Source organism: Melopsittacus undulatus, chromosome 3, assembly GCF_012275295.1.
Source record: "Melopsittacus undulatus isolate bMelUnd1 chromosome 3, bMelUnd1.mat.Z, whole genome shotgun sequence".
Lineage (NCBI taxonomy): Eukaryota > Metazoa > Chordata > Aves > Psittaciformes > Psittaculidae > Melopsittacus > Melopsittacus undulatus.
This window is the reverse complement of record NC_047529.1, coordinates 15,776,816-15,804,024: the sequence shown is the minus strand read 5'-3', so window position 1 is coordinate 15,804,024 and position 27,209 is coordinate 15,776,816. Positions and strand designations below refer to the sequence as shown.

At 41.5% G+C, this 27,209-nt stretch overlaps 1 protein-coding gene across 1 annotated transcript in view; it reads left to right on the top strand.

Annotated features, from left to right (window-relative positions):
* Positions 1-432: 432 nt before the first annotated feature.
* The window catches only part of PINX1 (PIN2 (TERF1) interacting telomerase inhibitor 1), a 64,897-nt gene continuing 38,120 nt past the window's right edge, over positions 433-27,209 (top strand). The window contains exons 1-6 of the mRNA XM_005146482.3: positions 433-471; positions 6,081-6,190; positions 8,518-8,610; positions 9,319-9,397; positions 12,960-13,052; positions 15,733-15,809. Coding sequence (XP_005146539.2) covers positions 453-471; positions 6,081-6,190; positions 8,518-8,610; positions 9,319-9,397; positions 12,960-13,052; positions 15,733-15,809 — 471 coding nt within the window. The 5' untranslated portion in view covers positions 433-452. The remainder of the gene's footprint in view (positions 472-6,080; positions 6,191-8,517; positions 8,611-9,318; positions 9,398-12,959; positions 13,053-15,732; positions 15,810-27,209) is intronic.

Here is a 27,209-nt window from a genome sequence, read left to right as displayed (position 1 = left end):
GACTCCACCTACAAAGACCATGAAAGTCCCTATAGGAACGGCTAAAACCCCTCAGAGCTCCCACTACCCGCTCGCACTGTCTTTACCGCCGGCTTTAGCGGCCCTAACACTGCTGGGACAGCCCCAACCCGACCGGGAGCGGCCCACCTCCTCTGCGGAGGCTGCGCTCCTCGGCTGCCCGCAAAACTGCCTGTCCAATATCCTCCGTGAAATGCGCGAACTAGCTGATAAACAACCCAACGTATCTTTTGATATCTTTAGTGGTATTTTAGTAGATTTATACCTCTATTTCCGCTAGGATAGCAGTGCGTTATCTTGTTCCAAGACCTTTTTAGTCAGGCATTTTTTATTGCCTGACTTTCCTGAGCCCGAGGTTACAAAAGCCCCCTCTCCACTGTGGCTGAGCGGTGGCGTGTCCTCGCTACGCGCCGCGCAGGAAGGAGGCCCCCAAGATGGCGATGCTGGCGGAGCGTGAGTGGTGCTCGTGTGTGGAGGACCGCGGCGGCGGGGCGCGGGGCTAGGGCCGCTGTGCGGGGAGCGGTTCGTGCCTCACCTGCACCCTTCGCGGACGGGGCCTGGGCCGCGCTCTCCCTCCCGAGGGTCCCTGGTGGCTGGGTGCGGGTTTGCGGGGCTCTATCGCTTCCTGGCCAGCGGCGGTCGGATGCACTTGGGGCCGGTGTTTGCCCCATCTTTGGAAGTGTTTAAGGACAGGTTGGACGGGGCTTTGAGCAGTCTGCTGTAGTGGGAGGTGTCCGTGCCCGTGGCAGGTGGTTGGAACTGGATGAACTTTAAGGTCCCTTCCCACCTAAACCGCTCTGTGATTCTATGGTATTCTTTCAGAGTCTCGGTAGTATTTGTACAGCAGTGTGTTAAGAGTGCGGGTATGCCGAAGCCTCTGGGCTGGGGTTGTGTGGCAGCAGGAGAGCTCAGCAAATGGCATCCTAGGATGCATTAGAAAGGGTGTAGTTAGTAGGGCAAGAGGTTCTCCTCTCCCTCTACTATGCCTTGGTGAGGCCGCATCTGGAATATTGCGTCCAGTTCTGGGCCCCTCAGTTCAAGAAGGACAGGGGATTGCTTGAAAGAGTCCAGCGCAGAGCCACAAAGATGATGGAGTGGAACCCCTCCCTTATGAGGAGAGGCTGAGGGAGCTGGGTCTCTTTAGCTTGGAGGAGACTGAGGGGTGACCTCATCAGTGTTTACAAATATCTAAAGGGTGGGTGTCAGGATGATGGAGCTAGGCTTTTTTCAGTGATATCCAGTGACAGGACAAGGGGCAATGGGTGTAAACTGGAGCACAGGAGGTTCCACGTTAACATCAGGAAGAACTTCTTTACTGTAAGAGTGACAGAGCACTGGAACAGGTTGCCCAGGGGGGTTGTGGAGTCTCCTACATTGGAGATATCCAAGGCCCGCCTGGAGAAGTTCCTGTGTGATGTACTCTAGGTTACCCTGCTCTTGCAGGGGGGTTGGACTAGATGATCTTTCGAGGTCCCTTTTAACCCTTGGGATTCTGTGATTCTGTGTGTGTATGTAGGCACGGGTCTTTTGATCTCACACAGGGTTAGAATTTGTGCTATGTGTACAGGGAACTTCAGAGGTCAGTTAAGTGCTGAGCTGGGAAAAGTGAGCATGGGATGTAAGGAATTTGAGGCAGGTGCTTAAAAAAAGGCAAGTAAATGCATGGAACTCATTAGGGAGATGTCAGGATAAGGCCATGTGGTTTTCTTATGCTTTTTCAGTAAGGGTGTTCCTGAGTGAATAATTTTTTAAGGCATTGTTACATGAAGCCTGGTAATTTTGCTTAACTTTTTCCTGATACTGGAATCAGAGCTTCACTCTTACTTCTGAAGTTACTGAGGGCTTGGGCTCCCCATATCTGAGAGAACTGATTCAAATATTGGATAAATATCCTGTCCATTAACTGTTTCTTGGGTAAAGCTTTCATTCAGGAAACACAGCTCTCTCAGGGCTGGCCCAAGTGTGAACTAAAAACTTCTGTTGCCTTCTGAGTTAAAGACGCATTCCTGTTAAGCAGCGTTTTCTAGTGAATGTAAAGCTATATATGCATAGAAAGTGTAAACTTCTTAACTGTATATTTTATGTGACAGGACTAATACACTTCTGTCTGAGTACTGTTAATGTCCTTAGGTGTTTTGGTAAGCTTACTGGTATCACGACACTCTTAATGGGAAAGCTTATGATCTAATGTATTTGGTTCTGTAGGACTAATTTGAACTGTAGGATAGATCATCTTAAGTGTAATGACTAATTAGAAAATAAGTTTTTCAGTGGAAAATACAGGTATGAATTGAGGAAAGCAAAGCTGCATTTACATATGTAATTTGCTGATTTTTTTTTAGATGTAAACTTTATTGGTGACATTTTGGGTTTTGTTTTTTTTCCAGAATTTGGTAATTATTTTAATTGGACATTGCATATATCAGTAACTGTAAAATAGTTTGGGTTGGAAGGGACCTTAGAGCTCATCCAGTTCCAACCACCTGCCACAGGCAGGGACACCTTCCACTGGACCAGGTTGCTCCAAGCCTGGGCAAGCAGGCCTTGAACACTGCCAGGGATGGGGCAGCCACAGCTTCTCTGGGCACTCTGTGCCAATGTGTTAATGCAGCTTCTGTATATAGTGAATTCTAAAATCAGTTGTCATAAGAAACAAGTTTAGTTGCTGAGAGCCATCTTTGCAGAGTTGTCTGCTTTTGTTCATCACCTTCAGCTGCAGTTATAATTGTGAAGGCATGTTGCAGGTCTGCAGTTTTATTTACAGTTCTGGATTAAGCTCTGATGATCTCATTCATCCTAAAAAAAAATGGGGGTGAGGTATGTGGTTAGTTGGTTTTACTACGGCTGTGAAAGCCCATGCATTCCAGGGACTTAAAGACACTTTTCAGCAGTACCTAGGGACAGGATAAAAAGCAGTAAATGCGATTGAAAATGCAAGAAATTCCTGAACAACATGCTTAAGTAGATTGAAGTAGATGATCCTGAGAACTCCTTCTAACTTTTGTGGTTGTGTGTGCTAAACTGAGAAAGGACAAACTCAATCATTCTGTGCTTATGTAGTCTGAATTTAAGAAACATATCAACTGCAGAAATGGCCAAAGAGGTAGCTTTTAATTTTCACTTTTAATCGTTTTCCACTTTGAATAAATTTTAATTAACTCTCTATGTTATTGATGCTTCTCAGGAAAAAAAAAAGGACTTATATTAATGATGGGTTTCATATCTTTGATTAAAAATAAAATCACTTCTGTGGGCAGGGTGCTTTTTTTCCTGTTCATTAGAGAAATTTGACTTGTTTACTATCACCATGTGTGGGCACACAGCAGGGGTTCGGATGGGAACTGTCAGAAGTGGTAAACATGTGCCCCAGGCACAGAATTAGCCTTGGTAAAAGGGTTTAGTAATTGATCTTTTTCAAATCTTAGGGTGTCTGAGTGAAGTATCTAAAGAAATTACTCTTTTCTCCACTGGATGGTGCTGCTTGCTCAGAGTTGCATTACTGCATCTAGAATCATTCTATGAGCAGCCCTGGTGGTTGGTGTTAACTTCTGAGCTGAGTATTTTAGCTGGAAGGCAGTATGTTTCCTTTCTCTCTATTATCAGTGGACAAACATGTCTGATAAATTGTTGACTAAGTAGTCTTTTTTTGTTGTTTGTTTGGAGAGGGGAGATGATTTTATCGTTGCTGTGTAGCAAAAGTCATTCCCAGCTTTCTTAAATACTTTAAAGATATCAGCAGCTTTATTTTCCTGCCTCTAGCTTGCCATATTTGAAAATAAGAGTGTGTTAATCTGAGAAAAATGTGAGGATTAATCCCATATGGATAGTGAAGAGGTTTGAAATACTTGGATTGAAAGTTCTGGGAGAGGGAAGGTCTCTTAAAATTCAAAGCTTGAGACACCTCTATTACATGTCCTTGTACTTTGTTACCATTGCCCTCCTGGGAGTAAAATATCTTTGTCGGAGAGGGATTCAGAAAAAAATAGTAGAAATTAACTTTTAAAGTGGATTAGTTGAACTACATCAAATAACTCAATTTGGAAGTTAATTCAAATTCGCACTCAGTTGACATGGATTACCTCTGCTGCATAGACAAATCCTGGGATACATGCAGTGGCTTTACAGCTGCAAGAACTGTGTTGAACTGAATTTGTTGGTATTTGCAAAGTCACCACCTGGGGAGCTAGTTGCAGAGAGCACGACAGAATATGGGCGTACTTAAAATGTTGTTACAGTTAGGTTTAAAAAGAGGCATTGAACAGTTTTTGGTGACTGAGGGAGGGAAAGTTGATGTTAATTGAGAGATTTTAAATAAAGGGATAAGTTAAGATGTATGATTGAAAAGGAGGGGCTGCTGCTCAGTTGGGCAGCACAATCACTATTAAATAGCTTATTTTTGTTGTCTTTTTATGCTGTTTGTCTCACTGTCAGCTACAGACAAAAGCAACAGCCAAGATGTCACCTGTCTTTTTAGGATTTACCTTTTGCTTCCAGCTTGATAACATTTTAATTCCCAATAACCCCCAAATAAAGAACTGGAAATCTGGGTCCTTAAAGATTGTTTGCATCTTGTGTCAGGGAAGATGACAAAGCATGTTCATTGTCCCAGATTCTGAGCTTGGTGAGTTTCACAGTTCTTCTTCTCAGTGGAGCAGCAGGGAACCCTAATTTGCTTGGGCATTGAAAATCACAGTCCACAGTGGCATTTTACCAGCTGTTGTCAGCAGCACAGGTAGGGCTTGTAGTAGATGCTTCTCTGAAGGCTGCCTGTTGGAAGCAAGTTGTTATCCTGCAGAGAAGTGAACCAAATGAGGGCTATGTCAATTCCTCTCACAGCACTGAGGCATTTAACCTACTGTAAAATCTTTTTTATGGACTGTTGGGGTTTTATGAAAACCTTATCGGACTATTACTTTTTATGGGGCTGTCATACAGCACCTATTTTGAGCTTCAAAGCTTCAGCAGTATGTTAAAAAAAGCTAGTCTTGTATTTGAACTCTATTAGTTCTTCTTTAAGAACGAAACAAAACTGGGCAAAAAAATGAATCAGCCATCCCTGTAATAGTTTGTTCCCCTGGCCCAAATCCTAACTGTTGCATTTTAGGGAAAGATGACTTCCTGATTATGTTGCAAGCACCTCGGCGGACTTGGCTTCTCCCTGACTTTGTATGGCCTTGGGTTAATCGGTCATTTTTGATCTGCCGTTTCCCATCGTGTTTAATGAAGTTTGTAATCTTCCTGTCTCCCATTCTTTGTTTGTCCTGTTTATTTAGGTTATCTTCCTGCTTATGTTTAGGTGCACAGTTGAAGTGGTTGGTTAACTGGGCTAGCTTTTCTTCCTTGATTTCATTGAAGCTATTCCTGATGATAGAGGCAAGTGCACGCATGTGGGCCTCGGGGATGGTAGTTTCTTTAGTAGTCTGCAAAGGAGCTATGATTGTCGTTTGGATTTTTTAACACCTGCAGTGATTTCCGGTGACTTTTCAGTTTCTGAATAAACTATTTTGTGGTAAATCCAAAAGCTGAAATCTCACTTGTTTCTGGCCTGTAATTAATTTCTCTGGTCACTTACTTTTGATTTTTGATTTGGCTTTTGTTATGAAGGCAAATGCTAAAACTTCTGTGTTCTGGTTGAAAGGAAGACTGGCTAGTGGGTGTTGTCCAGAATGGGAAAGCCAGCACCATAGTCTCTTCCCCTGTAGATCTCATGTTAAAGCCAGATGGAGAGCAAAGTTGGAATAAATACTGAATTTAGGTCTGTACACCTAAGTGGTAATCCTTAAAGCCTTCCCTGAGTTGCAGCTCATCCTTAGGGACGACAATTTCCATAACAAATTTACTCTTGCATTTTTCACATTAATAATTAACATTTTAGTTGGCTTTTCCTTTTTTTTTTTCTAATATGAAGTTTAGTAAGATTAAAACCCCCCAAAATGTGTTTAGTCTGGCATAAGTTCTGGGTTAGTTTTTTGCAATAAAGAGCTTTTCTGGGATTGACTGAATACTAAGAACCCCATGGGAATGTCAGTAGAGCCTGTTTGAATTTTTCCTCCCTGCTCTAGCCCGTAGAAAGCAGAAGTGGTCTGTAGATCCACGAAATAGCGCCTGGAGTAAAGATGAATCCAAATTTGGCCAGAAGATGCTGGAAAAGATGGGCTGGTCCAAAGGAAAGGTATGATCTAAATGAGAATTGTCTAGCTGAAGGGTGGAAGACTGCTAGGGGATTCTTGAGCTCAGTGTTTAAAACAACCATGTCCTATTTGATTTATTCTCTGAAGTGCACAAACAATTTGAGCAATGTTAGATATCTACAGTTTGTTACAGAGGTGCTTTCTCGCTTGGGCCAGTTCTGCTTTTCTACCCTCCCTTTGACTTTGCACCCAAGTAAGAGCAGGTGTTGACCCATTAAATTAAGTGATTGCTAAAGGCTTTTAACTTGCCTTTATACCTCTCTGTCCTCTCCCTGGCTTTTGGTACTGTTCAGAGCAACTCCAGGACCTGCTCTAATCCTTCACCTATTTTTAAAGATTACTCATGGTCTGTTCCTTGAATGACCAAAATGCAGCATTATGTGAGGTGTATTCCTTCCTACCTCCAGCCTGTGCCTGTGGGGTGAGGTGACTGGTTTCTGGGACTAAGAATAATCTCTAGGTCAGTGCAGACAGCTGCAGACATCTCAGCTGCCCCTTAAAAGCAGTTTATCTTCCACAAAGGTGCCTCAGCAAAGCTGAGATTTTGGCCTGCGCATCAGTGTGTTTAATGCACACAAAACCCCCATGATAATAATTTTCCTAGATTTGCTCTCCCAGCCTTTTAAAAAAAGGAATAAAATTAGGTTCATTCTTAATTCTGTGAATGCATTAAAACTTAGCAAAAAAATAAGTGTGCTCATGGATTTTTCAGTATAACCTTCTGTTGCCTCAGTTGTCTTATATTTAGCACATGTAAATCTGGCTTCTAACTACCTCTCATTTGAACAAGCAGCAGTACCTGATTCAAAGGCTGCTGAAGTCAAGGAACTGGCATCAGTTTCACTGGGCTTTAGACCAGCCTCTTAAGAGTATGGAACTAGAGCACTGTCTTTTAATGTAAATTGCATGCATAGGTGTTTCATGTGTGTAAGATTAAAATAGATATGTAAACCAGAGTAGAAGATGATGCTGTTAAATGTCCTGGATGTATTTTAGGCCATAAGCTTCCCTGACCACAGATAACACCTTTGCTGTTATGAACAGTGTCAGGGTGTTAGAGAAAGGCCTCCTGTTTTCTTTTCTGTCTGTCCCCTCCCAATCTTCTTCACAACAATAAGTTTCCTACTTGAGCTGCCAGATCTTCCTTTACAAGTTATAGCTGCACAAGAAGGATTCATGCCTCCATTCCACTACAAACTTAGAGAAATGGAACTTAAGCTTAATCATATCGATGGGCAAAAGCCCATCTGTGCAGTGAAATTAAGCTGCTTATACTAGTCCTGTTATTAGTTGTATTGGAATTGGGTCACGGCAGAATGTGCAGCCAAGTATCCTGCTTGCTTCCATACTTTTTTGTTAGCAGAAGTTTCAAGGTAAATTTTCCTCCCCACTGACCAAATAAGCTCTGCCAGTTTTGTAACAGCAACAGCCTTCTTCAACTATTGACTCATTCCTCCAAATATTAGATATGCCTGGGATCAATCCACAAGGCTTCTCTCCACTGCTCCACCAGATACATGTTTATTATAGCCAGACACGTAGCTGATGATTTGTACTGGTGACAGATTAGGGGAAAAGTGGGTAGTAGATACTGGGAATAAAGTTTTAAACCAAGTGCCTTGTCTTTTTATCTTTTGGGGGTTTCTCTTCCTCCCCCCTCCGCTCCCCTTCTCCCCCTCTCCCCCCTCATTGTATAGTTAAGAACAATAATACTGGGCCTGAAGATTGCTTCCCAGATTTGAGTGATGGTGGTTTTTAGGGTAGACAAACCCAACATTTGTTTGCTCTAGTATCTTCATCAATTCATGAGTGTGAATGAGATGGAAGAAGTTTTTAATGTTCTGCTAGCTCCAGTCTGATCCTCTCCCCCACTTTTCTCCTACATAACTTCATTCTGTATTGCATGTTGTATGTGGCATCTGTCTTACAGCCCATTACACAGCTGCTTTCCCAATGACGGAGGCATTTTTTGTGAGAGGCAAGTTCTTTTTATGTAGTATCTTGTTTTAAAATTGTAAACACTTCAGACTTGCCTAGGAATGTCAGGTGGCTTCCTGATTAATCACGCAGCTACTTAATGTTGTTGCTATTTTAGTGTTTGTAATACTTTGCTGGAGGCTTAAGTAGTAAATTAAAAAACCGTAATATCTCATGTGTGCTAATGCCTGTGAATGAATTCAGTTATAGGCAAGCAAATAAATAGCAAATTGAGATTTCTTGCTGTATTTCATTGCAAACTACCTTACAGATCAAAAGCTTTAATTGCTGCTACAAAATCCTTACATTTTTACGCTTAAATCCTCCTTAGGGTCTTGGGGCTCAAGAACAAGGAAATACAGAACATATCAAGGTTCAAGTGAAAAACAACACACTGGGGTTAGGAGCAACTATCAATTATGAGGTGAGCACTAGAGCCAGGTAAGGAAATGGCTCCCATTTCAGCTAAAGCACGATCTTTGTAACAGGATGTTTGTGAAATCGGTTGTCACATCTGGTGGCAGAACATACCTATGCCAGTGTTTCTGCAGAAACTCTTGACCTGGAGTTTCTGCTTTGTTGGATGTTCTAGGAGCAAGTACCTGCTTGGAAAAGTTACAATGAATTCTGCAGGCCAGCTGTTCCGAGATTTTTTTTGCTTCCTAGCAAATTACTGAAATACTTGCCTTTTCTTTGTGTCTTCTGCCCTGCTTCATGCCTTCTGTTGCTCTTCCTGATACAGTCACCTTTCTGACTGGAGTTCAGGTGCATAGGTAGAGCAGAACATGGTCCTAAAAGTGCTTGTCTCACAATCAACATCTCAAGTAACTTTGCTGGAAAAAAAATCACAGTGCTATTTCCTGCCTGCTTTTGAAAATATCTTGCATAAGGGGGGACACACACAGCCAACAGTAGCTTAGTATTAAGAACTTACAAACACAACCCTTACAATTACTACTCTTTAGAGTGACTAGTGAGCACCTGTATTGCTTCTGAGGGTCCATTCCACTGACCAGCATTAAGTATCTACAATTAAGTTACTTCTATGAGTGCAGTCTTAATACTTGGTTTAGCAAAACTTTTGTTAGTTCTGAAGAGTTTTGCCTTGTATTCATGTGGGTGATATTTACAGGACAACTGGATTGCTCATCAGGATGACTTCAACCAGCTTCTGGCTGAACTGAATGATTGCCATGGACAGGGTGGAACAGGTAGGTTCGTGCTTTGCTCAATCAGATGCTGGAAGCTTAGCAGTTTCCATTCTCAGTCTTAAAGGCTAGCTGAGGCCCAATACTTTGGGGTGGTGATAGTTCTTGCTGAGGTTGGCAACTCCCCCTTCTCCCCTGAAGTCAGTAGGAGCTGAAGGACATGTCATCCGTTACCATGCTGAAGTTTCTGTGAATATGTTGATCTCAATGGATCAGTTTTGCTCTCAGTCAGGTCTCTATTAAAGGCTTTTTATTGGGGAAAGCAGACATAAAATTTTAAACTTGTTTATTTTATCCAGGGCCACAACATGTGGAATCTTTTGCTGGGATGTCCTGCTGTAGCACTTGCTTCTTTATACAGCAGCAAGAGGCAGTGCAAAAGCTCACAATGCAATCACTCGCCATTGCAATGTGTTTGCCTTCCTTTTACTAATGAGCTGTCATACCTGGCTTCCATGCTCTGGTGGTTTCTTAAATACCTACTTTTCCTGTCCTCAAGAGAGCTGCTTCTTAGCTTTTGACTCGGAGTTATGCATCTGTTTTGAGTGTGGTACAATGCGATTTTTGTTACCCTGATGTAGAGCGCACAACTGGGGGAAAGTACACAAATTTCCCAAAAGGGCTATTTATAAGTCTTTTCATTTTTAAAAGCTTTGTTCAGTTAGACTTTGGTTTATAAAAGCTAAGCTATGCACAACTGGTGGGTGCAGCCTTACAGAATTGTGCACATCAGATGGTTTATTATCTCTCCTTTGGTTAGACTCAAGTTTAAACTCTGATCATATATGTAAACAACTGTGTGTAGTGTTGTTAAACCAAGGGCTTCTGCTTGGACAGAGTAGTCTATCCGTGTGCCACTAGAGGCAGAATTGCCAGCCTAGGGAGTCTAGCAGCTGTTGATTCATTCACTTTTAACGTTTGAGCACAGAAAGTTTTCTAGGAGAGGGGAGGCACAAAAAGGAGGAAGAAAATCAGGTAGCAAGAAGGATCAAACTTGCTTTCTAATCCTAGACACCTAGGATTAAAATTCTGAACCTGATGCTTTTAAACCACTTTAAAATTGCTGTGTAAATTATCCTTGTGCATTGGAGCCCTGACCATGGTCGTGAGGTCCACACAGTGTTAGGTCCCATAGTTGAAGTCCTCAAGAGGTAGAATAGTGTATCATAAGGAAATTCCAGAAGTTCCTTTCTACTTTTGTAGCTAAATCCTACCCAAGTTCCAACTTGAGCCATGGGAAAATCAGTTAGGTGTAACTGGTGGGAAACCTGCAAACTGATGAGTGGAGAGCTGAAACGGCTTGCCCACGGACACAGTGAGTCAGCACAGAGGCAGGTTCATTGAGCAAGGCTGTCTTGTTCCTAAATCTGTGCAGTAATTCCTGGGTCATTTCTACTAATGCAGAATGGCCCTTGACCAACTGTATTTCTCCCTGGTTTACTCATTTAATTTTCCTTCATCATTTTAGGAGTTGGGACAAGAGTTTTCAATCAGAGGACAAATTTGGATGCACATTGAAAATTCCCGGCCAGGGTCACGTTTAGTGATTTGCAGACTGCAGGCATTGCTCTGAAACTTGTTTTTTGGCAATTGTTTAAGCTGGCAAAACTCATCCAGATAGCACAGCTGCGGGCAGAGCTATGGGATCAAATGTTACGTTATTGGCCATCATCCAGTTTCAAGTTGCATTAAAAGTCAGCTGAAAAACTTCATTGTTCTTAAATAACTGGTGTAGTTGCCAGAGTTGGATTGCAATTAGGGATCGGGAAGGAAGGGCCCTGTGGTGGTTAGTATGCCAGCATTCTAATACCCTTGGTGCATAGTTTTAGCTTCCTTTTCTTTCTTCTTTTCTTCCTAGCTGATCACCTAGTGAAGAGTTTTGATTCCTGGCTCTTTTGCTGGAATACTAAGTAGTGACAACTGTGTCCCTTTCCCATTAGTAAAATGGGGCATTGTGCTGTTCATGTCTGTAATATGCTTTGGAATATTCATCTGCATCAAATTTACTACAGAAATGACACATGGCTTTTTGCTATGACTAAATTGCTTTAAAAAGCATATGAATATTCCTACAGTGCTTATTCAGGATTTGCCAGTCACTGGAAGACACAGGGGTGTACCTACCTGTCCATTGCAAGTGCCAGCACGTTCCAGGATTGAAATTCCTCCTTGAAGGCACAAGGCGGTGCTGCTGTGCCTTTCACTGGAAGAATAAAGAGGAGGAGGAAGCTCTGTGGAAATCCCTTCCTGTGTAATGTTCCCTCTGTACAAGTAAATCGGAGAGCAGACTTAAAGTGCCTCATCTCTTGTCAGGGTATTTTAGTTGTGATGCATACTTTCCCCACAGACCTCATTTATAGAGGATTTTCAAGTTGACTGTGAACTCTTATCTAAAACTGGGTTTGCTAGTCCTTTGTCTTAGGGCTGGAAGAGTAGATCTCAAAGTGCTTTTTGGTAATTGCCTCTCTCACTGCAGGCTGTGGATTTCATTTGCCTTGTCTCTACCTACCAAACAGTGAAGTGCTGTAATTCCAATGTTGGAAAAGCTTGGTCTGCAGAACTTTCAGGGGTGGGATCATATGAAAAAGGTGACTCACCTTGGCCCTCAAGGTATGGGTTGATTTCCCTATCATCCCAGTTGTCACGGGGAGAGGAAAAAACCATCTTATTAGAGTAGCCTTTTCTAGAGTCACAGAGCAGATAATCCTATGGTGATTACTAATAAAGTAGTTATTAACCAGAGAGCAGGTTACCTGCTTCTGAGAACTTCTTGTAAATTAACAGGCTCTGTGGATTCAGAGAGTACATCTGCACCAGTAAAATAACCTGCCACAGCACAGGAACTTGATATCTTTATTGTTAAATAGTCAGATTAATCCTTTACATGGTTTTGACCTGCACAAGCTAACATTCTCCCAAATGACTGCTGAGTGAATTTGGGACTTTGCCAACCCAGAGACCATCCCAGTGGACAGTTTAGATGCATCCCCTCTTCTGCAAGCTAGGAAAATTAAATCATATGGATGTGCCAATTTGTTCTAGCTGGCCTCAGGGACAGAAAAGCTCTGCCACACTTTAATTTCCTTTCACAGATGTATCAGACTGTGTCCAGAAAGAGACACTGTATACTGTTAGAAGTGAAAGGCCTGTGTTGTTGGTGGCTTTTTCCCCCCTTCTTTTTATGCAGTCAGGTTTAGTATTTTATTTTGTCCCCTTTCTTACACCTTTCTCAGACTGTGGCACTGGAGATGTTTTGTAAACAAACAGCACAATAAACTCTGACTTACTGTTCTTTTCTTACTTTAGAAATGGATTTGCCTTTGACCTGGAGTACCTGTATCTGCCTTTTCAAATTACATTAGATTGGAAATGGGAAGAGAAGGGAAGGGGATGTGAGAAAAAGAAAAAATCAAGCAGTAACATGTCTTGGACAAAAATTACCATACTTCCTTCAGTAATACATTGTGATATGTTGAGACTTGGTTTAGAGAGAGAAAGTTAAATATACTGATGTTTGGTGGTTAGAATGCCTCTGATAGGATTGGAACCTGTTTGTTTTTTTTAGAGTCCTCAGTGAATAATCAGAAGAAGACATTCAGTCTGGAAGAAAAATCCAAATCTTCCAAGAAACGTGTCCATTATATGAAGTTTGCAAAAGGTAAGGGGAGTTCCATTGTTTCATGAGCTCTAGCCAAGATCAGGAGAAAAAAAAAGTGTTAAGGTGATCTGCTGCCTTCTGGGGTCTAAATTAGGCAAGTAAAATCTTAGTTTTAGAAACACTGCCTGCAACAACTTACTTAAAGTTATAATATGCTGTTCCTCAATTTTGGACAATTTTGAGTGGCTTTAAGCTGACACTGTTGAATAAACCAGTTTCTGTCTGAAGGAATCATCAGCTAAATAAAGGAACGGTAAATACTCTGAGTGATCTGTGTGTGGGCAGGGGATGGGAAGGGGAGGCAAAGGTGATAAGAGTTACTTGGGCATCTGCACAGTACTCTGCAATCTCCAGTAACCCCTGCTAAGAGATCACATGGATAAGATCAGTGGTCAGATTAAAGCTGAATGCAGGAAGAGGGAAAACCCTCTTACATCTACCAGTTACTTTATGGCTATATTAGGACAGTAGTTGGTGGCCACAAAAACTGTATCAAGAACTTGTGGAGTTTTGCAATTTCTTTCTTAGAGTGCTTACATTATTTCAGCTATCCCTCATTTTGGCTCTTGACAGTTGTTCAGTCCCTTGCTCTACTTCTTTAGTGATTGCCTTCCCCTTTCACATACCCATGCGTATATAGTGTGTGTATACATGTTTCATGTGTGTATGGAATAGGATTGTTTTCCACTAATGGCTGATTTATTGAACTTAAAGTTCTGTGTAATGGTTTCAGATACCAAATGCCTCTGCTAAAGCACAAGTAATTGATGTCTGAATGGAGGCAGAATTCTGATATTGGGATTTGGTATTTTTGAATAAATAATCTGGCCTTGAAATCAACATGTTAACATGACCCATTCACTTTACGACATTTAACAATTGAATTGGTTCAGGGCTTGCAAGTACACAGGCCATGGCGTGTTCGAGGTAGTAGCAAAGAGGATTTATTTTAATTTAACCTTTTACTAAAAATAGATGAAAAAAGTGTCTTTTGAGACAGTAAAATATGGAGGAGGCTTTTGTATTAGCAATATCCCTCATTTGTTTGGCTGCAGTGTTTCTATAAGGTAGGCCCCTGTTTGTGTTATACCCTCTGTGGTCTAAAACAGGGAAATTGTCCTTTTTCAGGGAAAGAGGAAAAGTTATTTGAGAAAGGCCAATGTTGTTGTGGCCCTTGTTGTTCAAGTCCGATCCTGCTTCCTTTTAGACTAAACAAGACAAGTTTACACAAAAGCTGGAGAAGGGAGCAGCGACGGCAGAAAATGCAGCTTCCGTTTTCGGTGCCGTTTTGTAGCCTCACTGCTGGAGGAACACAGTCCACACACACAGCCTTAGCAGCCATGCTCATGTCTGGGAAAGACACACCAATATGAGGTGTGAGATAGTAATTTCAATTGCTTTTCTAGTAGCTGTTCCACTGTAATGCTGAAAAAGGCTTGGACTGTCAGCTTAGTTGGTTTTGTATTAGAGAATGCAAAAAGAGGAGGGGGATGCATTCAAGGAGGGAAGGCATGGAAAGAAAGCATTGGGTAAGAGGAGAAGCAGAATGACTGGAAGTGTTACGTTCCAAGCCTTGGCCAAGGTAAAACTGAAAACAGCCACCACTCTTCACCCAGCTTGCATGGGTAAGGATGTCCAGGGGCTGGGCAGTGAGGCTTCAGAAAGTTGGGTAGCACTTTCTTATCTAGGTTGATTTGTCTGCTTACCCTTTGTGGGCAGTTATGGATCCTAGAAGAAGAAACAGGTAGAATAGTCATATGACCTTTTTAATTTGTCTATTACAAGTGCTTAGATTCATTTTGAGGTCAGTGGTTTTGGAATCAGAAAATCAAGTGGAGTAAGACCTCAGTAGACTCCTAAGACGTTGGTCTGTCTGGGCTAATTAACTTCACTGACTGTTATATTTTTTTAAGACTTTTCTGATATAAGTTGTGGGCAACTCAAAGGTTTTTGCACTCTGGAATTGGCTAGACTTTTGCCCATATCTCAGAATATCACATCACACCCTTTTGCTTCCCCTGCCATGCTCCATGTCTGATATTCAGCACACAACAGTCAGATGGGAATAATGGTTCTACTGGAATGCAGAGAAATTTTTGCGTCACCCATGAAATTGTTTTAAGTTGGAATAAACCAGTGTGTTGCAGAGATGGAGGTTTTGCTTTTCAGAAGCAGTTTCATCAGTCTTCACTGAGTAAATGTAAATGTTTCTTTTCACTGTATGGAGGAGCTATAACTGTAACTTTGTCAGAGATGGGGAATTCTCATGACAGTCTGAAGATGTGCAGTTTCTGCTTGAACTTTTCTCATGTGTAGGAGGTTACAACTCTTCTTTGCCTTTAGCATAGTGCAGGCTGCTTCCTCATCTTGCTGTACCAATCGCAGCATCAAGTCAGGGGAAACAAGCTGCTGTTAAAGGTTTCCATGTGGACCTACACCAGCAGGTTGTGGATGTCTTCTCACCAACCTTTGTCTCTACAAACACACACACATATTTCCTACTGTATGTGGGAGTCATGGTCAGTCTTCATTTAGTGTCTTTGACGTTCTCCCCTTGATATTTGTTCCCCTCCAAAAAGAATTTCTACCTCAGCGGGTCACAGTTTGTGTTATCAAAATGTGCCTGTAATCACCAGATGTGAAGGTTGTGAGATTATCTTCTTCCTCTTACCCCTTTCAGGTAAGGATCTGTCTTCTCGCAGTGAAGATGATCTGTCCTGCATATTTGGGAAGCGACAGAAGAGTTTGAAGGGACAGGTAACAAGAGGCTTCACCTTTCTCGTTTCCTTCTGTATTATTCCTTATAATAAAACCGTATTTAAATGTCTTTATGCTGATGAGATCACCACATGGCCATTAAAAGCGAGGAGTCTTCCGCCGGTAAAATTGCTGTTGTTTCTATGTGAAGGCTGCAGTTGAAGGGCTGTGATCTGAACCATTAGGAAATAAGTGAATTTAATACATCACTTTATAAATTATTATAACTTCTGTAGAGTTAGGAAACTTGAGTGTTTAAATTTTACACTTGTTATGCAGTGTACATGGCAAAGTACATAAATTTTGCTTGATCTGAAAGATCCATAAATATCCGAAGTAAAATCTGACATTCAGTAGCAGCTGGCCAATCTCAGCAAACTATCCTTATTTCACAAGAATTTGGAAAGGCTGAGCAGCTGCAAACAAAAGATTCAAAGATGGCTTGAACACTGATAAATATTTAATGAGAAGACCATTTCCCCAACGTTGTGTAATGAGAATCAAGGCTTGTACTAGCATTTATTTTACTTTATTTATGTATTCATTAGCATTTTTGCACTTGCAGAGAATAGACTTACTGTTTCAAGCAATATGGATGCCCTGTCCCTGGAACTGTTCAAGGCCAGGTTGGACAGGACTTTGAGCAACCTTGTCTACTGGAAGGTGTCCCTGTCTGTGGCAGAGGGGCTTGGAACTAGATGACCTTTAAGAGCCCTTCCAAACCAAACCATTCTATGATGATTCATACTGGTATGTGAAATAGCAGATTTATATTGTGACATGGCTAACATATCCAGAAAAATGGTTTGGAAAAAATAACATCTAGAAAAGCACAAATGCATGTGTTGCAAGAATTGCCCTAGAGTTCTGTGTCATCTCTTGTCTGGAGGGAAAGATGGGGCCTGAAATTCAGTATCAGTGGGCATTTCTGAATGTGTGTGACACCTTGCTCTTTGTACAGTGTTCTTGAAAATTCTGTAACTTCACAGTAGGGCACTGTGAACTTTGGGAGGAGTAGTGGAAGAATGTGCTAAGGGATCCTGGACAGTAGTGAAATGGGTGGCTCTGTAAACGCTATGGCAGAATGACAAGGGGGCTTGTTAAGAACGAACAGCAACCCACTGGGGATTCTTCCCTGGATAAAACTCTTACTATAAAATAAATAATACTTCAGTGAGGTGTTTTGAATTGAACAGTTTGAAGGATTTAGTCTTGCCATTATCCCATATAATGTTATCATTTCAGTGAATCTGCTGTAGGGTTTAAAGTTATTGATAGCTTTATTGGTGACAGGGAAAAATGTCAAATGTGTTTTCTGAGTACTGTTCTCTACAAGCTGCAAAAATACTGTTGCATCTGATTAAACCAGGAAGTTAGAAGAAACTTAAGAACTGTCCTGTCTTGTCTGCCACTGTGAAAAACAGTATAAGCCTTTGTCACAGGACACATGGTTTGGTTTGGAAGGCAGAAGCTTTGGAGTAGACCATCAGTCATAGCAGAACCTATCTTAGCTTATTACTGTCTTGAAATAAGTATTTGAGGACTTCAAGTCCATGAGAGTTGTCAGAGGTCTCAAATGCTGTAGGTAAGCTTGCAGCATCAGAGCCCCTTTGATTAACACTTCTAATCACTTGAATATGCCATGGATCTACTTCTTAACTCCTTTGCTGTCAGATCACTGTTGAACCAAAACAAACTGGGATTTAATGCAAATCAACAGTGCTATGGTTAAGGGAGCAGATTTTGCCCACCCATGAGTTGTTCCACATGGTTGGTCTTGATTCCACTTAAAGTCCCACATCTTTTGAAACTACAATGATAAGTTTGGAAAGTGCTGTTGCTTCTCCTGGGACCTTACCCTGTGTAGAGCATTTGTTCTTTTGTTGATAGACGCTGTGGTCACATGCATTTATGGCTGCTTATGAAGGTTGTGTATGTTTGTGCATGTTTCTGCTAATCCCTTGACTGGTGCAGTGGTTAGCTGATGGCTACTGTGCAGATCTCCATTTTCCCCTCACTGAACTAATGGTACAAGGTTCTGATAAAAAGTCATAGACCATTCTTTGTTAAGCACCCACATCTCCACATGCAAATACAGGCAGGAGGTAATGTAATTTGGAGCTGTATTTGCCTCTTGTGGCTACCGTCTGCTGCTAGGCAGCAAGAGGGAGAGAGAGCCAGAGGCAGCTCAGTTGCTTCCCCCACCTCCTTTTTTTTCACGGATCAGAGATCTGTGGAGTTTGCACAGAACAAAAATGCATTGCTCAGGCTCTCCAGCTTTGAGCAATTTCATTTCATCGCACCCATGAACTCTTATGATCCTTTTCCATCACATTCCAGGGCCTGGTCCTTAAGGTGGCACAAATGGAACTGCACTGTGAGGATTTGCAGTACTGTTCTCTGCGTGTGTTTGCATTCTGGTTTGAAATCCCTAGGCTCTGGGCAGTTCCCTGATGTTGCAGAGTGCACTAGTCTAGCAGGAAAGTGCTGTCATTCCGCTGGAAGTGAGCTGATCATTTTTGTTCCTGTGTAGAGATAATGTAGGAAGAGTCCTGGTGTCCATCAGAGCCCTGTGGTATGACTTCAGGCTGTGGAAGGCTGCAGACCCTTTTCATTACAGCTTCTGCAAGCATTAGTAGCAGTTGTATGCTGCTGACCCTGTTCAAAGTAGATGAGGACAGTTGTCATACTTAACGTAGGTGCCGGAACTTCTACTGTCAATCTGATTGCAGGTTCCCAGCTGTAAGAGGTACAGTTTGAGAAGCATTCAGTATGGATTTGATTTGGACTGAATGGCTTATAATGGAGTAGAGTTGTCATTCCACTCGACCTTTTGACAGAGATATTCACCATAATTCTTTTTTCCATATTTCTAGTTGTTTCAGTGCAGGATCAGAACCATCTTGGGTATGACTTCATGGAATAACTTCATGAAATCATGTGATTACTGATATGGGAGGAGACTTGGAGGTCTTTATATCAGTCACCCTGCTCAGAGCAGGATCAGCTGTGTCAGGTTGCCTCAGGACCTAGTCTAACTCAGTTTTGACTATCTCCCTTCCTTAAAGCATCCAATTTAAGCCTGTGACAAAGTATAGTATGGATGAAAGAGAGTACTTAAGGAGCAGAAGATGGGAACATTCGGAATAACAAAATGCTTATGCAGTAAATGGGCTGAATTAGGTGGTCATTTGCAGTTCTGTAGGTATCAGAGACAGTGAAAGTTATGTAAAGGTTTAAGGCTGTATGCTTCTGATGGCATTACGGGCAGGCTTTTCATCTGGAGTGTGTTGTAGAGCTTTTCTTAGGCCTAAGAGCTGTTGTACCCACAACCTTTGAGCTTTTCTATTTCTACAAATAGCCTAAGGTGCAGTATATCCTCATAGTGATGTTACATAGATGCTCCTCAGCAATGTTGTTCTACTAGGTCTGGCTGGTTGGCTCGTGTTTTACCAAACAGTTTTTAGAGATTAGGAAAAGGGGATGAGAGGGAAGCAAAATCCAGGAAACTCCATCTGTGCTTGTGGTCAAATGGGAGCTAGTGGAAGGGCTCAAGGCTGAGTGAGTTGGTCTCTGGAACAGGGAGATAATCTTGGTTCTTCTGAAGTGCTTGTCAAAAATACATCACCTCTGAACTGCTGCTGTGATAAGTGGTATCTCAACAAATCAGTATGTCACAGAGATGCTGTTCCAATTAGTCGTGTTCAGTCTTTTCTAGTATGATTGTTAACAATTATTTGATGATCTTGTCCTGTGGAGTTCTTTTGTCCTGGCTTAATCTCAGCTGTCTTACCTGTAAAGCTGATCTCAGACTCACTTGTGAACTGTCTCAGTAACCTAGGACTGATCTGGCTGACGGATCTTTTCTCTTGTTTCACACTGACACTACTGCAGTAAGTGGGGATGTTGAAATTTGGATTATTTACCTTATCAAAGGAAGAGGGAGTTGGCCAGAGGATTGTAAAGATTGCAAAAGAGTGGAATTGCAAAGGATATGGAAGGAAATGCTCTTTGCTCCTAAGGGTTGAAGGGAGTTTCTCTAGAAGTACTAAGACCGAAATACTAGTTAAAGCTGTTGTTTTGATGGTTCTGGGATATGTGTTACTAATCATAGACACTTGCAGCCTTTAATTCTCCTGAATGTTAAATCTAATGGGACTTTTAAAATTACTATTATTATTTTTGCTAATCTTGTGTCAAGCTAAAGCCTCCTTAATAAACTGTACAGGGACCTTTGCTTAAAAACAATGAATAAATAAAAACAAGTGAAAAGAAAGAACAGAGGGAGAAAACAATGGCTGGTCTTGAGAGTGGGCCTAAATTGAAAACGTCTGCAGTTTTTCCCAGGGAGAGTAAGTGATCGAAAATATTGAATTGTACTTACGATGCTCTCTGGAGACCTCCAGTGAGGACCTGTTTTGCAGGGTAAGATCTGCCAGATTTTTTCGCCCCTACTTTCCCTCTGATTTTCTGACTTGCTTATGAACACTTGGGAGCTGGGGAGACAGAAAAACAAATTCCATTAGTTCCTATCTGGTTGAACTTCCTGGAACCCCCACTATTTTTTTTGCTTCTCAGAATTTCCTTCCTCCATCCAGCTGTGTTTCCTGATGAAGCCTTATCACTGGAGAAAATGCTCCTGAGTGAGACTGAGGATTTGGGAATGAGTTACAGACAATCCGAACTTGGTTGCTGAACAACATGATTCTGGCACTGGTTTCACTTTGGGGGCTGGGAGAGTAGTTCTGATTTGCTTGTGCATTTGTAATAACTCTGTTTCAGATGCGTAGAAAACTGACTGTTTTGCATCCATCTCACTTCCATGTCTCAGGCCATTTGATGAGTAATCTGCTTCCTCCAAATTTTTGTAACTTGGACATAAACCTGCGTATGTTCCCTTAAACCACCTAATCCAAGTAGCCCAAAAGTCTCAAGTTTGTAGTGATTTCTTCCATGTTAGTCATTAGAAATGTAATTATCCACCCTGTTGCTTGTTCACTTTTTTTTTCTCAATCAGGAAATTGTCTTCTGACACATTTTGCAGAACTTCCTCAACTGACTTATATTTCCCAGCACTTATCAGAAAAGCATGTTGGCTAATCTTACGGGACATAACTGAAAATCCATTAAGGTCTGGCTCTGCCATGGGCTTACTGAAGCTATGAGTAAAATGAAATAATTCCCTATGTCTCATGCCTGCAAAATACCAGTCATGGTAGTGATGTCTGTGGGTTTTCACCATTGTGACTTTTCGGCAAGTTGCAAGTTAGTCTGCTGAATTGTTTTACCTGTGACAAGTCTGTTGCAGAGGTAGCATATAAATTAATTTGCTGTTCCTTTTTTCCAGCAATGTCAGGGAACAAAAAGGTGCGGAAAGGAAAAATAAGTTAAAAATTAACTTAGTTTTTTTTTTCACTGTTCTGCTTTGGAGACCACAGCTAGCATGAGGTATTTGGGACTGAGAAGAACAGAAAAAGGACATCAAAAACCTGGAGAAAGTCCAAAAAGATTTAGTGTAAAATGGGTGACAGGGTTAGAGGGCATGTCCTAGAAGGAGAGAGTGGAGGAACTGGATGCATTCATCTCAGAAAAAAAGGCAGAAAAAGATGACCTCTCTGCCTATAAATATCTGGGGGTCAGGGAGGGAGGAACAGAGGAAGGGAAGGGATAGTAATCAGAGTAGGCAAAAGCCAAGAATGGTACTGGGGGTGAGAACTTCAATTAGAAAAAGGAAGACACAAGCTTACTCTTCAACAGGCTTCCTTGCAGTGATGTCAGCAGGGCAGTAGAAGTCTCCTAAGGGAAATCCCAGCTCCTTAGTAAGTGATGCCAAGAAAAAAAGTTGAATTTAACACTTCTAGGCCCGCTGGAATGGGCACAAATTGGTTTAGGTAAAACATCTAACAAGTCATTCTGTGACTGGCTCCAGTTGTGAAGCTTGGTTTCCTGTGGTTGTGTTGTGCCTGGATTCTGTGTGACTAAAGGAGATGAGCTCATGCTGAAATCCCTGTCCACGTGCACTCTGATCTGTTGGCCTTCTCTGTCCAGCTGCCTGTTTGCATGTGAGAGTCTTGATATCTTTGAAATACCTTGAACTTCTACTAGGCTGGATTCAAAAGCTGCTGGAGTGAAAAGGAGTGCATGATGTACCCAAATGTCTAGGCAGAATGATTATGGAAACTTTGCTTCCTTAAGAAGTCAGAGTAAAACTGTAATTGCTGTCAATGTGTTCCGGAGGAGGACAGTAGGAAAACACTGAGATAGTGTCTTTAACATATTTCCTTCTTTTTTTATTATATGTTTATTGTCAGAAAGAAAAGCTGCATTTTAAGAGCAATTTATATGCTACTTCTGCAATAGACTTTTGTCACAGGTAAAAAAAACCCAGCAGACTACACTTGCAACTTGCCCAAAAGTCACAAGGGTGAAAACCCACAAATATCAATATGATGATTGGTATTATAATTAGAGATTTGGGGATAAAATTCAGAACTGCACAGTGCTTGTTCCTATATATGACTTGACCATTTCAGCACAGAGCTGTGTAATGTGTTACATGCCATTGGGAAGAGTGAATATAACATTTTGCCAAGAACCAAGGTAAATGAAAACAGGTAAAAAAATGTAGGATGGGGCTTTGAGCAACCTGGTCAAGTGGAAGGTGTCCTTGCCCGTAACAGAGATGTTGGAACTAGATGAGCTTTAAGAGCCCTTCCAACCCAAACCATTCTAAGAGGCACAGGTGCCCAAGCAGATGCATTCACTGTCTCTTCAAAGATGGGGAAGACTTGTGAAGCCAAACCCTTTCTAGACATACATGCCTCTTCAGTGATCATAGGGGACATCTAAGTGAGGTACATCCTGTCCAAGAATGAAAACTCTGAATGTATTCTCTTTCAGTGTAAAGTATTCCTGTAGGCATGTGATTACTGCTCAACCCTCTTGACCTCTTCAGTTCTTGTCAAGGCTGTATTTATAAATACTTTTTTTAATGTTGGTTAATAGGAGGAGGCAGGTGACCTAGTGGCAGAATCTGCAAAGCAACATAATGGTGCTTTTACGTGTTTGAAATCCTCAGGAACCTGCTTCTGATTAGAAAGGTTGCTGTCAGCCTCTTGTTCACTGCTACTTTGATGAGCATGTCTTATTACAGATTTTTCGTGTCAATATGTAGAAAATGGTTAACACTCCACTTAGTGGCTTAGTTCTCTTTGACTTGGATGGGAGCTCACTGTGTTCTGCAGCATCAGTGTTTCAGGAAATCATGAGGTTTTGTCTGCTTTGGTTTCTCTTCTTGACCAAAAAGCCTCAAAGCCAGCAGTCAGCAGTAGAAGGACTTTGCCCACACTTGAAGGACAGCCAGGAAAATCCAGTGACACAAACTCACCAGGAGAACAGCATGACAATACAACCGAAGGGCTAAATATATTTTCAGTGTACACAAGTGGTACAGGTAGAGCAAATCTTCTGGCTGCATGGACTAGCTGTTACTTTGACCTGGTAACTTGTATCACCGTATACAGCAAGTCAGAAAAAACAGTGAATTAGGCTCCAGGTGTTAATTTGGGCCATATTTTTAATACTTCTCCATGCAGATGAGATTGTTGCTGGAGCACTGGTAAAAATTACTTTACCCAGCATGGTGTCCTAGCAGTGCTTTTGATAAAAGAAGGAAGAACAAAGTATTGATGTTTTGTTGCCTGTTCTATAAGCACCTTGTTAATCAACTGAGGATAAATTATTGCTGTTCAGATATCAGCAGAGAGGGAAAAGAGGAGGTGTCACCCCATCTTGAAAAAACGGTGGTTTTTGTTTTTTCATTGGAGAAGAGTCTTGTCTCCAGTGTTAGTTCCTTGGGGGGGTTGTTAGGAACAGAAACCAAACTGCGGGGAGCTCTTTTTGATTTATCTTCTCTCCTTCCCTTTTGGTCACTGCAGTAGGCTTAAAGAGCCGAGTTGGCTTTAACGTGTTACCATTAGAGACCATGCATTAGCTGGAATAAACCATCATGCCTCACAGTGAAAAATATCCCTTGATTGGCTAATTAATCAGTCAAAGGGGAATGACATGGCCCTTGGCTTGAGGGACTCTGCTGCACAGGTAAACAGGTCATTGATAAATGGTTTACCCACAAATTCATATATCAAGAAAACTTAGTCATTTTTTAACTGCACTTTGTGTGAAAGCTGCATTGCATTTTTTGGAGGTGTATTTTTGCTGTCCTTGCTTTTTGCATTTGTGGGAAATTTTAGGTTGTGAAAGTTTCCAAAAGGAAAAGCCCAAACAGCAGTTTGTTTTTATTTTAGTTTGTGTGTCTTATGAATTGTGAAAAAAAACCCTCAAGGGTATATTTTCCCCCAAAGCAGGGGGATCATTGTCATGGCTTTGTATTGAGATAGAGCAGGTATCTAATAGAACAGCTAACAGCTTTTTGTCTTTTAAGTATACTGAGACTGTTCAGTGGGTTGCATCTAGTCCTCAGGTACTGCGTGAACAAAGCTGACATCCATAGAATCATAGAATAGTTAGGGTTGGAAAGGACCTTAAGATCATCCAGTTCCAACCCCCCCTGCCATGGGCAGGGACACCTCACACTATACCATATCACCCAAGGCTTCCATAAATAGGTCTAATGAAATAATTGGGGAAAATATATGAAGTGAGATGCAGGCCTGTGTTGGTAAAAGACTTCATCTTACCCAGTTCAGTTAGTACTGGTTATTGGCATTTATATGCTGAATCTTGTCATCTGTATACTTCATAACACCTTATCCTGAAAAGATGGTTCCCCAGTGGGATTCTTCCCTAGAGAATTTAAAAATTAAAAAGGGAGGGTAGAAATACAGCTCTAAATTAAATTGCATAAAAACATGATCCAGGACTGCGCTTATATGTGAGGTGTGTATATAGGGTTAAAGCAGTGTAATCATGTAAGGAACCATAAAACAATGTTTGGCAGAGCTGCCTAACTGGGTGCACAAACCAAATCCTAACTGTGCTCTTTTCTTTCTTTCTTTTCAAACTGTGTGTAAACTGTGAGAAAGCAACACACCAATACCTAAGAGTATGGGCTTGGCTTCTGAGGAATCCAGTTAACCTTATTTCTGTCATGTGTAATCCCTTCCTCCCAAACAGCCCATGTCATGAGCCTGAGCTTTATAGGACAGCTTTGTTTTGTTTTTCCTTTTAAAAATATTTGTCTGATCAAAGAGCTTTCTTAAAAAAAAAAAAAGAAAAAGAATCCCAGTGCAGTAGTTCAAAACAAGGAAAAGTACATTTTTTTGATCCTATCATAACAGGATTTGTATATGGAAGTGTGAACTAAGCAGGTGGCTTCCTGTTGATTTTAAAGCCAGGTGGGCAAGTTCTTGACAACGAGTTGATCTCACAGGCTGCTACCTGCCCTGCTTTTCCTAGTGTCCTTGTGCATGAATATGCTGCATGCTCTTTCCTTCTGCTGGTACAGCATAGAGCCAAGGTGATGGTCCTTTGCACATAGGAGCTTATTCCTCCATGTGCAATGAGTAGAGGTAGTGCGAGGTGGCATTTGGAATTGATGTCTCGAATAATACTACTATGGGAGTGAGAGGAAAATAGCGGCATGTGTTCTCTCTCAGAAATCAGGGAATAGACTACATTTTATTACTAAGGTAGCTGCTGGATCCACTCAGCCTGCAGTAGGACTGGATGTTCATAGCACAGGATTATTTTTGCTAACTTTGAGTTATTAAAGGGTGTCTAACCTTTCTCCAGGGGTGTCTTCTGATTTTGCCTCATCAAACTGATTATGAAATTGCCAGTTGGTTTGGATCTATTTAACAAACCAGAAGTTGGACCAAAGTAAATGATTCAGCCTGAGGAAGTGCTTAAAATCAAAGAAACCAGCTTTTCCACTTCCAGTCCTGTATTGACTTCTCTACTGAATTGTTCTTTCTTCAGCTGTGAGCAGTAACTTTTTTCCTCTCCAGTCTGCAAAAATATCTAGTGCTAGAGTGTGTCTAAATGGTAAACTTCCCCATCAAGGTAACCTTGAGAGTGTATGAAGCACTGCCTCCTTCCTCTGACTTCACTTCAGCTGCTAATATGTTTGAAAAGTTTGGCAATTTGAAGTTAATTTGGGTACATTTGAATTTTCTGAAAGTAATGTCAAGAAATCCATTGTTTATGTTCTTCTCTACATCTACAGCCTCACTCTGCAAACTATCATCAATCCCAGTGAGTTTCCTTTCAATAACTCTGGTATTGCCTTATATATATAGCCAAATGTGACCTTCTGACTAATCTCACTATTTCAACCATCTGCTAATAACTGTATGTACCCCTCAGCTAAGAAAATAGGAAAGCTATGATGTAGAAGATGACCATGCCATGGGATAGTAGCTACCTTCCATGCCCTGTTTGCTTTAGCATCATCTTTAAAATGATACACCTTTTGCCTATCTTGGTGATCATGACTTACTGTTCTTACAGAATACTTTGAGGGAAGGACCTTGGATTTGATGTTGACAATGAATATTGCCCAGTTTTGGTTGCTAGGCCAGAGTGTGTGTTGCTGAGAGGAGGGAGCAAGGAAGCAAGGATCTTAACAGCTGTAGTAAGCAACAGAAAAGGCAACAAAGGGGAACTCGAGCAAACCTGAGTGTTGGTGAGTTGGAAAGCATTTGGGTACTGTACTGTACAGATTCTGAAATTTCCATGAACATAACAGTGTCTGAACTTTTCTCTGCACTGGATTAAGGGATGTGACTTCTGTCTGCTGTGTGTAGTTTGTTCTTTCTCTCCTTGGGGAAAATTGGTTGTGCATTCAAGTGTTTTGATTTGGCAGACTCTCAGTAATATGAGCCCAGTGGGTATTAGTGAAGACAAGTTGAAGTGTGCTCTGGCATTGGAGCAGAAGATGATGCTGTCTATGGTAATTAATTTCTGTGAAAGTTTATTGTAGTCTGCAGTGGACCTCTAGAAGGTTCTGCAGGTTGTAACCTGCTGGTAGAAAATGTTCATGTCCCTCAGGATCCAGAATAACCAAGCTGTTTTAATGACCAGCTCACTCTTCAGCTGAAGTTAAGCACCAATACTCTGTTGGATGGCTCTTACACTGAATTTCAAGCTCCCATGAGAAGAGCAGGACCAGGGATAGTAGATGGGACAGAGGGTGAGAAGTCTGGCTGTCCTCAGGGTTGAAGAATTCTGATAATTCAGTTCATTCTTATTATTTCTCTTTTGCTGGAGTTTATTTTAAATCTTCTCTGTTCTCACCAGAAATTGATTTCTTCTGAGTGCTGGGACATGTTGACAGCAGCAGAATTGAACCCATCTCAGGCTAACTAGATCCTGTGTCACCTGTGTTACAGGTTCTCTTTCAACACATGACAAGAGAAGATCAAAAATATTGTCTGCCCT